The sequence below is a fragment of the Fundulus heteroclitus genome, chromosome 6, assembly GCF_011125445.2.
Source record: "Fundulus heteroclitus isolate FHET01 chromosome 6, MU-UCD_Fhet_4.1, whole genome shotgun sequence".
Taxonomy (NCBI): domain Eukaryota; kingdom Metazoa; phylum Chordata; class Actinopteri; order Cyprinodontiformes; family Fundulidae; genus Fundulus; species Fundulus heteroclitus.
The window spans coordinates 16,239,399-16,255,914 of NC_046366.1; the positions used below are offsets into that span (position 1 = coordinate 16,239,399).

The following is a 16,516-nucleotide window of genomic DNA, read 5'->3' on the forward strand; positions in this document are numbered from 1 at the left end:
TCTATATTCTAATTCGCTGAGATGCACCTCTAAGACAAGACAAATTCAGCATTTGTGCAAAACATGGACAGCCATCAGGTGGAAATTAAATTAATGCTATCCGATAAAAGTAACGCTGCTTAGAAACTACAGCCCATGAGCAAAGAGCTGCATTTCTGTCTCGCAGCAGTTGAGCAGAACGGCTACCTGAGCAGACAGACTGACTAATTTTTTTTAGACTTCCAGTGTTAGTCCACAAACTGCAGAATGGTACTAAAAAAAACAACAACTTTTGAAACTATGACTAAATTCAGCAAAGATTTGTTCTATAATTTTACGTCAGTCTATATGTTTTTTTTAATATTTGCATCTTTATAAGCTCTATGTATCTTGATAACAGTAATAAATGGTTTGCAAACGCAATTAGGGTATAGTAGGAATAATTGTTTCAAATCTTCCTGTGTTAACGTTGTTAAAACCGTTGTCTGGTTAGCTAAGGTAAAAGGAAAATAGCTTACTGGCCCATGCCTACTGCAGACATACAACTCAGAAATGGCTCAAAAGGAGTTGAAGCTAAAAGGACGTCCATCAGAAGTGTTCACACAGTTTGCCCTAAACCAGCTTTTATGGCCTATTACAGCAGTCCAAACGTCAGCGTCAGAGCTCAGGCTGGGTTGAATTCACTCTATCATAAAGAGACGTTAAATACCCGCAGACCGAAGAGCATTTTGTCAGCGTTTGTGTGTGCACAGCAGCCTGTAAATCTCTTGATTGGGCCCCTCGTTTACGGTGCACTTTAGACTCGCATACAGCAGCAGAAGATGCTCGGACGATGAAACGGACTCTCTGCGCCGACAGTTTGGTGTTAAGGTGATAATTACAATGTGCTTTTGCTGTTAGAGCCCTGCGTCCAGCTGTAGGGATCTTTGGAAGCTGCCTTTTTATCTCAGTAATAATCTCCAAAGGGCCTGATCTGTAGACCAGTATCTGATATCAAAATAAAAATAAATGCTGATGACGATATACCCTTAAATAAGGCAGTCTGCACTTTCCCTTTACTGCATTATTAACACAAATGTATTGCATTTCATTTGACACACAAACCAACACATCCTACTTTTTTGTTCTTTGTGCATTGCTCATAAATAGGTAGTTTGGATCAATACCCTCATGTGCTTATTTGAATCATTTCCTCGTTGTTCTGTGCTGTCAGCATTGTTTGCTCTTTTAGGTTTTTAGCCCACGTCATTCGCACAGGAGCCAATGATTTCCTATATTCTTTTTAAGTTGGCTTCAAGTTTGCAGGATCTTGTTTTGTCAAATTAAATGTAGGTGTTAGATTTAGTCATTGTGAGATAATTATTTCATTATGAGATGCCTTTCCTTGCACACAGGCCGACACCTCCTCACCAACACACACACACACACACACACACACACACACACACACACACACACACACACACACACACACACACACACACACACACACACACACACAAATATGAAACTGTAAAGCTGGTGTTGTTATATCTTAATGTCAACAAATTCCATTTTAAAGACTTAACAAACTACAAGGTACACTTACATGAGACGATGGGGATTCATGTGCTCGTGGAAATGGACACAAACACAGCAGCTATACATGCTGATAGATATTTAGATCTAAATGTGCACTTTTGTGTCAACAAATTTACCACGTATCTGTTTAGTGACCACCCCTGAAAATGGTGCGGAGCTTTTGGAAGTTTTCATGGGTCAGGACACGACAAAGCATGTCTTGGGCCTTAACAGATCTGAAAATCTGGTAAATACCCGCAGCTCAGATACGGCGGCTCATAATATGTTATACGGTGTCATAAATCAATATCAGCCAAGCTTGACACGGGACCTATGTGTACTGCTTTACGTAAAGGAAGAAGATAAATGACAACATGGTCCTGCTTAGCAAACGTCCCGGGTTACCTAGACGCCACCCGATTAAAGTTCAGCTAATTTGCAGGTCAGGAGACTACAGCTGCATGTCAACACAATGCCAGGAGGGAAATACATCAGCAATGGTTTCAGAGAAGCAGTTATTGTTGCTTTTTCCAGTTATATGGAAAAGGTCAGAAAGGCTTTTTAAAAGAAGCGAGGCACCATCAATTCCCAGCGAGAAAGCTCTCCGCAGACACCTCACAGTCCTGTTAGCAGTGATTGTTCACTAACGTTAGACAGAGGTCAGACCGTGAGGCTCAAAGTAACTTGAGAAAAAAAAGAACCTCAAACATAAAGAGAACGTTTATGACAATACAGTAAAATTTAAATGAATCAAATTTAAAAAAGCTCTTGTATATATATATATATATATATATATATATATATATATATATATATATAAAAAACCTTCTGGAACTGCCTCCCATGGATAAACAAGATCATAGTCATGATGCTCTGCTACAAGAGCATCATGGGGGAGCATTTGGGGGGTGGCTTGGCAGAGAGATGATTGGGCCCTGGCACCCTGGCCATCACTGGGCGGGCCCCTTCTTCCTCCATCCCTGCTACCTTATTCATTATGCAACTTTCCAAAAATATCAACTAAAAAGCCTTTTTCTTTGTTTTTTACTTTACTTACAGCAAAAAAAGTTGACAAGAGGTATAACCTCTTTTTTTTTGTTGTTTAAGTGTTTCTGTCACACCCCAGAAAAATGCCACCCTGGGCAGAGAGCCACGTCACCCAAGCCTGGTAACAAATATGAGGCTATCTGTCTAAGGCCTCGAACTTTGCCTCACAGGGCTCCAATCCTTGCAAATCTACAACAAAGAGGCGAACCATGGATGTACCAAAACGTCAGCGGTCTGGGTAATTATGCAGTAGCACTTAGCAATTCCAGACCTCGACCTGAATGAAATGCTCTGGCAGCTGAGCAAGAACTAACGCCCGCAAACTGTGATGCATAAGGGTCACGGAGAAACAACCACTTTTAGGTCTATATAACATACACACAATAGTTCTATATATTTTGAATGAATGCTGACCGTGTGTGTTACGCGATGAGCCGTCTGCGATCTGATGCTGTATCTACCAGTTTTTTAGATCAGATTTTTACGCGTAAAACCTTTGAACTAAAATAGGGTGTAACGCACTCTGATCAGACCAAACGCTGAAAACATAGACGAATGAAGCAACTGAAGCAACACTGATTATATTGTTTCATCTTCCCTGAAGTGCTAAGAAAGCTTCATATTGACTTTTTCAGTGCTTTGCAAAAAAATATTCCTAAGCCTTGAACTCTTCCACATTTTGCTCGTTACATCTACAAACATGAATGGATTTTAATGGGATTTTGATAGATTAATATAAAGAGACACACCGTTGTGAACAAAAAGGGAAAGGATACAATTTTTTTTTACAAAATACATGTCTATTCAGCCTCCCTTTGCTCCAATTCTCCTAAATAAAATCCAATTGTCTTCTGAAGCCATCTAATTAGTAAATACAGGCCAGATGTGATTGATTGATTTTTCTGTATACACAGCTGCAAAGGTCTTGGGCAAAAAGAAAAGGCAACAAATGTCCCGTTTGCAGTTTAACTTGCAGCCATGTGAGGTACGCGCCACACATATGGGATGTCAGATTAGAGCAAAACATGCCATGTTGGGTGAGATGAAAAAACAAACACTGCAAAGCTCGACGCATGGGGCGGCATACGCACATCACACCTTTCAACATTTCATACGTTTTTTTGTTTTTTTAAAGATGTTTTTTTCCTCTTTTTTTCACAAAAAATCCCAATAAAATACATTGAAGTGTGTAGTTGTGCGGTGACAAATGCTGAATAGGTTTACGGGGTGAGACTAGTGCAAGGAACTGTACACTGATAATATTTTGCCACTTTGACGCCCGCCGCCCGATCAGCAGCCATCTTTCTGCTCACACCCAATCAATTGGGCCTGTTTTAAGCAATCACATGAAGAAAGCTGTTTGAGGGTTTCAGGCATGATCTTTGTCTAACAGTTTTATTTGTGATTAGGACTTTTTGGAAAAATATCCCGCTAATTGAAAATAGCCATTAACTAGTCCTGGCTGAGATTCAGAGTCGCAGCTCCGCAACACCACTAATGCTCCTAAATAGACACTTAACACTTAGTTTTACCCCAAAAACAGTCTTAATACCTGTTAAAGCCAACGTGCTGTTTTCGTTTACTTGTTTTTTCCTGCAACGTGACTTGGTCAGCAAATTTCCAGTGCGATTTGTGAGGAGAAGCTAGTACAGCCTTGTGCTTTAAGCTTTTTTTTTTTTTTTTTTGGCTTCACGCCTTCCGACTTCTTGTTTCTCATTTACAAACCTTATCAGCTGCCCACCAGGAGAAAAGAGGCTTTCCTGCAGCTTGTTTCACCTCCACGTACGCATGGGACATTCCCTGTTTCCCAGCGCTAAACAAACCATGATGTGAACATTTTTGGAAAATACTGAGATATTTGGTCTTTCGTGAGTGATCTGTTGACTCCTATAAAGATACAAAATAAAACCAACTTTTGTCCTTTCAACAGAAATTCGCCCACGTCACTGGGTTAGAAACACAAGTCTCTAGGCTGGACTGTTACAAATTTAAGAAACAGATACATTTATGAGGCAATAGTATAGAGAAGCATTAGATTAGCATTGTGATTGGTCCTTGGTGTGGACAGTGCTACCCTCTCCCCCAGGTTCTGATTGGTCCATGTTCAGAGTCGGACTCCTGTGCTCGTGCTCCACGTCGGCCGGCTCCGGTGTCGGGTCGGCGGGGTCGGGGTCACAGCCCAGTTCCGATTCCTCGGTGTGAGACGGGCTACAGTCAAAAGTAAACTCTGATTGGTCCTCGGTGAGCGAGGGGCTTTCCTGGAGCACAAGGTCCGACAACTGGTTATCGCTGTTCTCAAACTCCAAAGTGCTCTTGTCCGAGAAGCCGACGGGGACGTCCTTGAACGAAAGGTCCAGCTTTTTCGCCGCGTTGGGAGCCTTAGGGTCCCGTGGCAAGGACAGCCCTCTGTGACGCATGCACAGCTTGTGTAGTTCTGTTACCTCAGATACGCTGGTGCTGTTCCCACTGTCGCGGAAACTGGCCAGAGGAGGACGCACTTTCACTCCAGTCACCGTCACTGAGCCCTCGATGGCCTTACGCAGCTGCAGACACCGAGGAGCAGGCAGCAGGGAAACAGAAAGCGAGCACAGCCAGTGGGGGTATAGGAAAAAAAAGAAGGTCGTCAATTAAACATCTTTAAAAAAAAAATTTGTACGGCTTCAGGAAATCACAGGCGTACCTCTTTGAGAGAGACCACTCCAACCAGCCGCCCCATGCTGGTCACGTAGGCGTGATCCAGGCCCAGCAGAGAGAAGATAGTGTGAGTCTGTGGGTGACGAGGAGAGGCGGGTCATGGCCTGAATACAAACTTGAAAGAGCCTCATTTGCATTTTGCATCTGGGCTGTGAGAACTGTCATGCAGGGACGGGGACTGCATTGTGTCGAGATGGTCACCGAGTCAAATGAGCCCTTCTTTCACCGCACAATCACAGCTTGTGTCATTGGATGAACTGTGTGCTCAAGACATTTTCCTTATTTTTTTAGGTTGGTTTACTATTTTTTACCTCACTTTTACAGACTGGTCGCTAAAAAACAGCAAATGCTGCGATCAGACAGAAATAATGTCATGAGCAAGAGGGATTTCTCCCGTAACACAGGGTCATGCAAAGGCTATACAGGGGTTACATCAAATTCAAACCTTTTTTTCTTGGTATTAATACCGCTATTCTGAAAGGTAAATCTAAATCCCATGGCATTGAATGTTTTTAGTTAACTCTGTACCTTATGCAGGGACGTTTGCTCCACGAGCTGGAAGGGGGCGGGGTCAATCTTGCAGTTCTTGAAATCCACCAGCTGATCGAGCTGCTGATCCTCCCACTCTGCTATCTGCAGAGGGATAGAAAAGCAGAGATAAAGATGACGTTTTTAATATCTGAATTATAGAAGTCCTGGTTAATCCCTTCTGACCGTGAGAATCTCACCTCTGAGGGAGTCATGCAGTCCTCCACTTCAGAGGATTCCTGAACGTAGGAAGACAAAAGTTAAACGTAAATTTTTTTTTTAACCTTTACAACAATATTTACCATGTGAAAACATATTGAAAAACAAAACCAGCTGGTATCTACAAAGAAGCAGCTGGCTTTAGTTTTAACCTTGTGTCAGGGTAGTGACTTCTAGAGTTTCAGATCGAAAACTGACATGATGGCTTTCAGAGAGCCTTTCACAAATAGTCACACCATTTAGAAAAAAATAATAAAAATGCTCAGACAGCAACCCCAAACGTCAGGGTATTTTGTCAGGATTTTATGCCACAGACCAAGACAAAGTGTCCTATAACTGGAAATACTCAGCCCTGCAGAGTCTGTACGTTATCACATTTCACTGTATTTGCGCTGTTGCAATTTTCGACAATAAATTTATTTTTTTTGCAAAATAGCTTAAGTTGAGGCAGACTAGATGGAGGGCTTCTGTGCCTGAGGCATTCAAACCCCTTAAAACACTTTGGTGTGTAGCGTACTTAATTGTACAGCAACTCAGGGTTGTTGTGGAGGAGAACCTCTGCTCCAGCCTCACGCCATGCAAAGTGTTTTGCATGCACAACAAAACGTTCAGTTTTGTTTTCCTGTGACTCCCCCCCCCCCCCCCCCCCCACCATGTTCGCCATGTCTCCAACACGGCAAGGGGAACAAATGGGAGGACTCTTTTCACCATTTAATCAACTTCTAAATGCGACCTGTTGCATAGGATTTTATGTAGGGGTACCAGAGTAAAAGGGGGGGGGGGGGGGATTTAGAAAAATGTTTCTTTTTGACTTTTATTTGTGAAAATGCACATATTACATGGTGTTAGTCTATCACATTAAATTCCAATAGAATATGCGAACATGTGAAGAAGTTTAAAGGGGTTTGAAAACCACTATTTGATTCTAACAACACAGGTAAGGATGTATGTCGGAAAAAAAAAAGAAAAAAAAAAGACACTGAACAGGTATTATCAGCAGTTTAGAGTGAGAACATCTGGACACACGTACAGCTTGACCATCCTCACACATGCTCTCTCTCTCTCTCTCTCTGCGTGTAAAAAGCCACTCTGATGCTTTCGGTTCGAGCACCACAAATATTTTTTTTGCTCCAGCACTTACTATGCGCACGTCGCAAGGCAACAGTTACTTAGCAACAGTCTCTAGGCGGCAGACAGTCTTACCGCCATGGAGATCCTCACTCGTTTGGGCTTGGGCTTTGTTTTGTCAGGAGAGGCCGGCCTGGCCGGACTCTTCCAGCCGGGGGAGAGAAGGCATCACAGCACAAGGTTAACACAGAGGTTCAGGTAAAGCGGACAGTTTTTAGCCCTCTGGACATGGCGGCACTGAAAGCGCAGGGTTTCAGCCAGACTTCTACAGGGAAGAAGTCTCTGTGATGTAAGCACAGTTTTACTGAAAGGCTATAATTACTGCACCACGGATGAGGATGAGGGCACACAATCTTTATGAGGCGACCGATTTTCATGCAGCACCTAATGTTGGATTACACAGCCAGGACAAATGCGCTGATCGTCCCACGTTTTAATGTTTTTAGTCCTACTTAAACTATAACAGCGTCTATAAACTTCTATTATAGAAGAAAAAAAAAACCCAACAACATAAATTTACTTCTTTCAAAAGGAAGAACTTTCACCTTACCCAACTAATAACCAAATGGAGAAATAAACTAAACCTACAGTTTTGAATTGTCAAACTATCAACAGCTCTTTCTGTTGCAAAACACACCTGGTCATATTCAATAAATTTGAATATTATTGAAAAGTCAATTTATTTCAGTAACTTAGTTCACTAAGGGAAATTCATTGTATAGATTAACACAGACTGATGATGTTTTAACGTCTTTATCTACATTAATTATAATTTTTTTTCACCTCTTGTTTATAAAAACACATAATTTAAAATTTAGAATATTGCATGGGACCAATAAGAAAAGCAAAATATTTAATGAAGAAATGGGGGGTTTGTGAAAAATATGTTTGATGCCAGTTTATAGTTTTTTTTTCTCCAAAATGTACTTTTAATCTGATAAACAGGTCTTTTAAAAATGCATATTCAAATTGTTTTGAATATGACTGTAGATAACATAAAAAACCTCAGCAGATTTTTTTAATAAGGGCATGAAACTTTAAATGCAAGGCCTACATGTCCTAATTCCTATTATTTTCAGTGTTTCGTTCAAGATACTCATCTTACAATGTTAAAGTAGCATTATCTCTATAGTTACATAAAGAAAAGTTATTGTTTAAAGCCAAATTACTAAACAGAGAGTAAAATATTTGTTAAATAAATAAATGTAATTAAAAATGTAATATAAAAAGTAAGAAAAAAGAAAATTAAAATGTTTTATAGATGACAGCAAAATAATTAATCAAAATAATACTTTTGATAATAAAAGTGTTATATTATTAAAGATTAATTAATTGGTTGCTCCCCTTGGAAAGATAAAAATAAAATCCCTAAAAATAAATATGCAGTGCCTTTGTAATTTTTGTGGTTGTAGCATACTCTTACACTGAAACAATTTGAAAACATCCAACGTTGAATTTCAGTGCATCTTATTCAGATGGAGGAGAGAAGTCCCACATTAGGAGATACACTTCTCACAACACAACTGGCAGCACAATTACTGTTAAATGTTGAATAACTTCAACATTTAATCTGAAATAAATTATAGAAGCATTTTTCCAAATCCCACTTTAGATTTTTGCTAGATTGATCAGAGATTCTACAAACTTCTACTAAGTAATCCGTGACCTTTGTTGTCCCTGGGTTAAAAGGATTAACTTAAACACGTAATTTATTGTTATTGACCACTAGGATGAGAACACAAAGTTATCTTGCCAGCTTAAAGTGGAGGCAAGTAAGTGAGGTAAAAAACAAAAATAAAAATCTTCAAACTTCACACACTACTGTTTGAAATTGATGACAAAGACAAGCATGTCGGTGTCAGAACAGCTTTCTACATAGCAACAAGTAGTTGAGGGATGGGGAGGCTGTCCTACCATCACAAATGTGAGCATGTGGAGATTGCTTAGTGCTACTGGGAATTCAACTGGAAGCGTGTGTTTTAGTCAGCTGAACCTAAGATTGACTTTTCCTGCTACAAACACTCCCGATCTGATGCTAAACAAAGCGTCTGCTGTCAAACACAGGAAGAGTTTGGAAAAGCCCCTCATGGCCACTGTTAAGTACGGTGAGGGACCTGTGATGCTGCGGGCCAGCTTCTCTTCTAAAGGCCTGGGAGTGCATTTCTTTCACCCTGCTGAATATATTTAGTCTGAGGGCTTTACTAATGATTCAAATCTTTCTTATTAAAACATTACCAAAGCTATTTTTTTTTTAGTTTAGTTATAATGCAGCCTAAATGATCTAAATTGATGGCCTGCGTTCTGGCTTCTTTAAATGTTAGAAGGTTTTGCAGGCCTCATGGGTTTTAATAGTGTTTGCTTGCAAAGCGTTTGGGGTTTTTCGGGCCTGATGAGCTTCTGCATTGGCGAACCTGACGGAGTCAAAGACAGATCAATAGTCGCCTCATTGCAGGGCTCCATCTCTGCCAGAAATGCAACCAAAGTGAACTGAAATGCTGGAAGACTGGCAGTGAGTGTGCCGTGCAGGTATAGGGTGCAGTCACTTGCTGAGGGCAGAGCTGTGTGCACAACGACGACACAATGACATTACAGTAAAAGCTCAGCTGCCTGGGGGTGAGTCCTATCTGACAGCAACAGGACAGCAACAGCGCACGGACTCAGAGAGAGCACACACATCCTCTCACACAGAGCGTGTCACACTCTTCCCGCCACAGAAAAGTCACACCTAAGTAAACTCTGTTTTTCTCACCTCCAGCAGCTCCTTGTCTGGATCAGCACAAGAGAGGGTCTGTGAGTCTGACAGAGCAAAAAAATAAAAACACATTTCATCAAAGCGGCGTTTGATTCCGAAACAACGGCGCTTTAAAAAGTGTTCACGCCCCTAAAACATTTTTTTCACATTTTGTCACAATCACTGAACTGTTTTATGTTAGAATTAAGTGACAGAATAACATAATGTCACACATCATTTTGAAAGTCATGTTTTTCAATATCTTTTTTTCTAAATAAAAACCTAAAAGTGGGATCATCATCATCATCATCATCATCATCATCATCATCATCATCATCATCATCATCATCATCATCATCATCATCATCATCACCATTATCTCTATATTTTAGATATATAGAATAGAATAGAATAGAATTCAACTTTATTGTCATTGCACTGTCACAAGTACAAAGTAACGAAATGTGGTTTGCATCTATGCAGAAGTGCTATACAGGATATAAATATGTATTTACAAGTGTAAGTACAAGCAAAAAATAATAGCAAGGGACTATAAAATGTTGTGTATAAATATAAATATAAACATGGGAGCTATATGCAGATTATACAGATTATACAGAATTACGGGAATGTTAGGAAATGATTATATATCTATATCTATCTATCTATCTATCTATCTATCTATCTATCTATCTATCTATCTATCTATCTATCTATCTATCTATCTATCTATCTATCTATCTATCTATCTATCTATCTATCTATCTATCTATCTATCTATCTATCTATCTATCTATCTATCTATCTATCTATCTAAGTGTAATAAGATAAGATGATTTTGTAACGTGCCTTGAGATGACATGTTTCATGATTTGGCGCTATATAAATAAAATTGAATTGAATTGAATTAATAATTGTATATCTGGAGTGTGTAACAAAAATAATTTCCTATTATTACATAAATTAAGAAACTTGCACAATAAAACAATGCAAACACAGATAAAAACCATACCAGTAAAAATAAACTCAAATCTCAGTTGGGTTGAAGGCCAGTGAGTAAAAGTACATTTTTAAACGAGTTTTAAAAATGGACAATGAGGGGGCCTTATTTGTACAGGTAGAGCGGTCCATAGTTCTGGGGCCCCAACAGAGAAGGCCCTGTCTCCTCTAAGCTTCCCCTTTGAGCTGGGAACCACCAGGAGCAACTGATCACACTGATAGGAGGTGTAGTGGTGGAGAAGCTCTACCAAGTAGGGCGGGGACAAGTTATGTAAGACTCTTAATCATGACCAAAAGGATTTTAAAGTGAACTTTAAAATACACTGGGAGCCAATGAAGAGAAGCCAGGACCGGAGTAATATGCTCCCATTTACGCGTTCCTGGTAAAAGACGTGCTGCAGCATTTTGCACCAGCTGCAGAGGAGCAAGTGAGGACTGGCTGATTCCCAGATAAAGGGAGCTACAGTGATCCATCTGCGATTAAATAAAAGCGTGGATGTGTATTTGTTTTGAGTCCCCTGAGTCAATACTTTGAAGAACTGCCTTTTGCTGCATTTACAGCTGGGACTTTGTTATTTTATGTCCCCGCCAGCTTTTTGCATCTAAAGGCTGAGATTCTTGGCAAATCTTCCTAGCAAAAGAGCTCAGTTTGATAGCATCTGTAAACACCAATGTCTAAGTGATGCTGCTGACTTTCATATGGATGCAGATTTCAACGTTTCAACGATTGGTCTAACAAATGAATATGCTTTGATCTAAAATTATAGCTCTGGCTGTATGTTTAGGGTAGTTATAATGGTGTAAGATGACCCTCCAGCTCCAGTGTTTTCCTCCAGATGATGGCCCTGGATTAAGCTCCACCTATCCTTTGACCAGCTTCCCTGGAAAGCATTCCCTGTCAGTCACTTACAAGAAGTGAAAGCATGAACTACTCCGAGAGGAATTCTCCTGAAATACATCCAGGATGCCATCGCTGCTGGCCCGGACAGCCTGCGGTTCGCCTACAGGGAGAATCGCTCCGCAGAGGACGCTGTCTCTCTGGCACTTCACACGACTCTGGCTCATGCGCAGCATCCCAACACCTGTGTTAGGATGCCATTGGAGGACTTCAGCTCAGCATTCAACACCGTGCTCCCAGACATGCTGGCTCTGCAGCTCCACACCCTGGGATTATCCACACCACTCTGCTCCTGGATCAGTGACTTCCTCACTAACAGGCGGTGGGGATGTGTAAACACACATCTGTCCCGCTGATCCTCAACACTGGCATGCTGCAAGGTTGTGTCCTCGGCCCTCCTCTCTTCACCCACTACTGCGCTGCTACCCACCCCACAAACATGGTGGTGAGGTTTGCGGACGACACCGCTGTGGCGGGCCTCATTTCCAACAACGATGAGTTCACTGTCTGTGAGACAGGACAATAACCGCCCAAGACAATAACTGCAGAACGATTAGTGATTATTACCGATAACGCAGAAGAAAGTCACTAGATTTTTTGCTGTGACACACTGCAAAAACGGAACTAAAAATAAGTCAGATTTTCTTGAACTTAGTGTATTTGTCCTTGATTTGAGCAGGTAAATAAGATTATCTGCCAATGGAATGAGTATTTTGACCCCTAAAATAAGATAATTAGATATACTGCACCTGAAATAAGACGATGGAGATGAGTTGTTCCTATTTTAAGTGCAAAAATCTTATTCCATTGGCAAATCATCTTATTTGCATGCTCAAATCAAGGACAAATACACTCATTTTAAGAAAATTCAACTTATTTTTAGTTTCATTTTTGCAGTGCATAATTGTAAAAAAAAAAAAAAAAAAAACTGAGCAGAAAACAGAGAAAACTGAACGGCTTGATAAATATGACCCCAAAAGAATATAAAGATATCTACAAAGCTCCAGGTCAGACTACATTCACATTTCTGCATGCCTAAAGACTCAAAGTACACAAAAAAAGGGCTAAAAAAAAGCAGATTTTGCATGATATGTCCTCTTCAAAGCTTGACATATTGCTTTAAACTAGTCCACAACTTTATCCTTGGTCTTCATGGTGCCGCGTTCACAGACGTTCTCTAACAAACATCGTAGATCGTCATAGAACAGCTGGATTTATACTGAAATTAAATTACACAGGTGGATTCTATTTACTCATATGCTGACCTTTTAATTAAGGGCATCAGAGAAAAGGGGGTGTTAAAATGCACTATTTTGTAAATGGTAAATGGCTTGTACTTGTATAGCGCTTTTTAACTAGTCTTGACGACCTCCAAAGCGCTTTACACTACAGTTCAGTCATTCACCCATTCACACACACATTCACACCCTGACGGTGGTGAGCTATGTTAGTAGCTACAGCTGCCCTGGGGCAGACTGACAGAGGCGAGGCCTCTTCACACAAAGTCCCACTACACTGCAAAAAGGGAACTAAAAGTAAGTCAAATTGTCTTGAAATTAATGTCTTTTTCCTTGATTTAAGCAGGTAAATAAGACTATTTGCCAATGGAATGAGTATTTGTCCCCCTAAAATAAGATAATTAGATATCCTGCACCTGAAATAAGATGATAGAGAGGAAATGTTCCTATTTTAAGTGCAAGAATCTTATTCCATTGGCAAATAGTCTTATTTACCTGCTTAAATCAAGGAAAAATACATTAATTTCAAGACAATTTGACTTACTTTTAGTTCCCTTTTTGCAGTGTAAAATTCATTTAACATTTGTGACTATACCAAGACAAAATGTGAAAAAAGTCAAAGGGGTGTCAATACTTTTTCACAACACTATCATATTACATGTTCCAGTTCTTGTTTCTTCTGTGTGTTCTTGCTTAAGATACATACTATTTGGCGTCTCTGCGTCGCTGATGGCCGACACGGTTTTCAGGGCAGACTTCAGGGGAAGCTGAGCGTTGGACACGACCGGGCTGAAGGAGGACGACTCCTCTGTGGAGATCTGCGTGGACAACACATTAACAGGGGAGGCCAGACGCAGATACATGCGCACAGAGAGACAAAAGCACATAGATCGACCAAGCACATGCACAACAACAAACAGGACAGCACAGGTAAAGGCACAGAGAACAGAGACAAGAAAGAGAGACGTTAATGGAAAAGTAGTCATATTTCACATTTGTATAAGTTCAAAAACACTTACCACCACCACAAGATAAAAAAAAAATAAAAAATCCACAAGCTCAGTCTGTGCCTTTACCTATGTGCTTCACTCATGCCATTTCTGAACTACTTCTAGTCTACTGCTACGACCCACCCCAAGCCAGAGCTTGTCCCAGCCCCCGCCCCGGCGCCCCCGGACGCCTCACACCTGTTGGGTGCTCACCAGGAAGCGGACAACTTGGCGAGCACTGGTGTTGGTGGGGGTGTTGAGGTGAATGTGGGCGCATGGGGAGCTGGGGGTGCTGTCGGAGGTCAGACTGGGCAGACGATCGTGAGCGCCGTTGTCCTGGGCCAGCTGACGAAGGTACTCAAGCCTCCGCTGGCGGCTCAGCTGAAGAGACAGGAGGGACTGGAGCTGCAGTCGCTCTATGGAGCCCAGCAGGATCATGGAGTCTAAAAGGGAGAGGGCGAACGGTCAAATCCACCGTGCGCTGAACCACCGGGAGGAATAAAGTCGTACACGTTAGCTCAGAAGAGGCAAATCTCGCCTCTGTTATTCTGCTGCATTTCACAGGAGCAGTATCTACTTCCCATTACCTGGCATTACAGCCATTTTCACAGGGACAGGAGGAGTGAGCGAGACGGAGACCACACACAGGGCTAATTATTGTTGCCACCGAGCGGTCCCTCAGTTGCACAGCAAATGTTAAAAGGAAATTAGGTTCAGGTCAAACTGGAGGACATAAAGTTGTCTGCTGTTGCTGCAGCAGCAGCAGGAGGCTCATGCTGCTTTATCTGCCAGCTCAGCTTTGGCAAACAGGAGCAATTGTCCTCCTTCTAGTTTGGCTCTCTGGACTTGACACAACGCTGTCATAAGGTGCTCTTTGTGCACGTATTCACAAATCAATAAAGCAATTTAAGATGGGGTTTACCTAATACAGTTGTTGAAGAAAATAAAGTACACCCTCTTTCGATCCTAATGTTTTATATTATCGTGACGTGGTAAAATAATTTCTATCATGTTCAAATGATTCAAATCTTACCATAGGTGCACACAAACACATCACTGATCCTACATTATCCCTGTTCATGAATCAAGCCCTGCATTCATTGGTACAGCAATGAGCTTTAGCAGCAATAAAAGTGATTGTTTTCTCAAGAAATGTGTTAATCTCTCATATCACTGTGGGGAAACGTCAGCTCGCTCTTAAAATGTCAGTTCCTTGATCTTCGGAGACTCTTTTAAAGTCCCGCCACAGCATCGGTGTCAGTTTGAAGCCTGTAATTTAACTGCATCCTTGCATCGCCTCGATTCTTTATATTGTGGGCCATTATGTTCCTGCTGTGTTTGGGATCACTGAGCCTTTGCATGACCCAGTTACACAGGATCTCTGTCCAGCAACTCTAAAACACTTTGGTATTCAGAGACGTTTGTCGTCAGCTCAATAACTACGACGTACTCCTGAGGTGCACAACAAGCCCAAATCACCAGCCTTCCACCACCGTGGTTAATGGTGGATAATTGTTTTTCAGCTGATATGCTGTCTTTGGTATTAACCAAACACAAGCTGTTCATTATGGATTCTCGACTTTCCTATGGTGGTTTATTTAAATCAAACTTTGCTAACCTTCTGTAAAGCCCAGAATTATTCATACCGCTGAAGAATTTTAGTTCAACCAAGATTGGAAACCAGACAGGCGTTATTTTATTGTCTCAGAAGACAACAAAATAATGCAACAGGAGTATTAATGTGGAAAAAGAAATGAAACACATTTAAATAAAAACAGCATGCTGAAAATTTAACGAGAAATCTGTTTGTTGACATATTTATTCCATTGGTCATTTTGATGATTTATCTTTAGTCCTAATCTGTGGCTGCCTCCACAGATTTTTTTTCAGATTCAAGACAGTGCTCGCCCAATCCCAAATGTTTCTATTACTTCCAGTCAGAAGAAACATGTCGGTAAAATCAAAGGTTTGAGGGAGATAGGGACAATTTTGGGCTGAACCGTATGTCTTGTGGCCGTATACAAAGAGAAAACATTTTTGTTTTAATTTGTCTGAGGACTGGATGGTTTGATCTTGGGGTTATATTCTGGGACATCCATGCCTGTGAAGGTTGGCAGCTGTCTATAATATTTTCACTTGTTAATAATCTTTCTGACTGCATATGTAGAATGATGGACGTGCGACTGTTTGGAAACACCCTATTTGCCCTTCACAGATTAATAAGCAGCAACAATTGCTTCTCTACAGTGATTGCTGATGTTTTTCCACTTAACCATTGCGTTAACAAGCATATCTTAGAGTGCTTTTATCTTTCTTCGGTACATAGTGCCAGCATAGAATGTGCTGTGTATTTTGGTACAGTTGAGATTAGACTTAAAACAAATAAATATCTGGAAATACCATTTTAATAAACCCTCAGATGTTAAACCCTGGCATTAGAGACGGGTGTCATGGCTTTTCACCGTGACTGTGCATGATCAGGTCAGTGCAGATAAACTATGAAATA

The 16,516-nt window shown here is 40.9% G+C and overlaps 1 protein-coding gene across 1 annotated transcript in view; it reads right to left on the minus strand.

The window, feature by feature from the left end:
- Positions 1-3,489: 3,489 nt before the first annotated feature.
- clcn2a (chloride channel, voltage-sensitive 2a) overlaps positions 3,490-16,516 on the minus strand; it is a 67,087-nt gene continuing 54,060 nt past the window's right edge. Inside the window, exons 18-25 of the mRNA XM_036138182.1 lie at positions 14,209-14,453; positions 13,728-13,839; positions 9,905-9,951; positions 7,231-7,299; positions 6,009-6,047; positions 5,809-5,913; positions 5,267-5,353; positions 3,490-5,129 (exon numbers count right to left, since the gene is read on the minus strand). Of these exons, the coding sequence (XP_035994075.1) occupies positions 4,623-5,129; positions 5,267-5,353; positions 5,809-5,913; positions 6,009-6,047; positions 7,231-7,299; positions 9,905-9,951; positions 13,728-13,839; positions 14,209-14,453 (1,211 nt within the window). The 3' untranslated portion in view covers positions 3,490-4,622. The remainder of the gene's footprint in view (positions 5,130-5,266; positions 5,354-5,808; positions 5,914-6,008; positions 6,048-7,230; positions 7,300-9,904; positions 9,952-13,727; positions 13,840-14,208; positions 14,454-16,516) is intronic.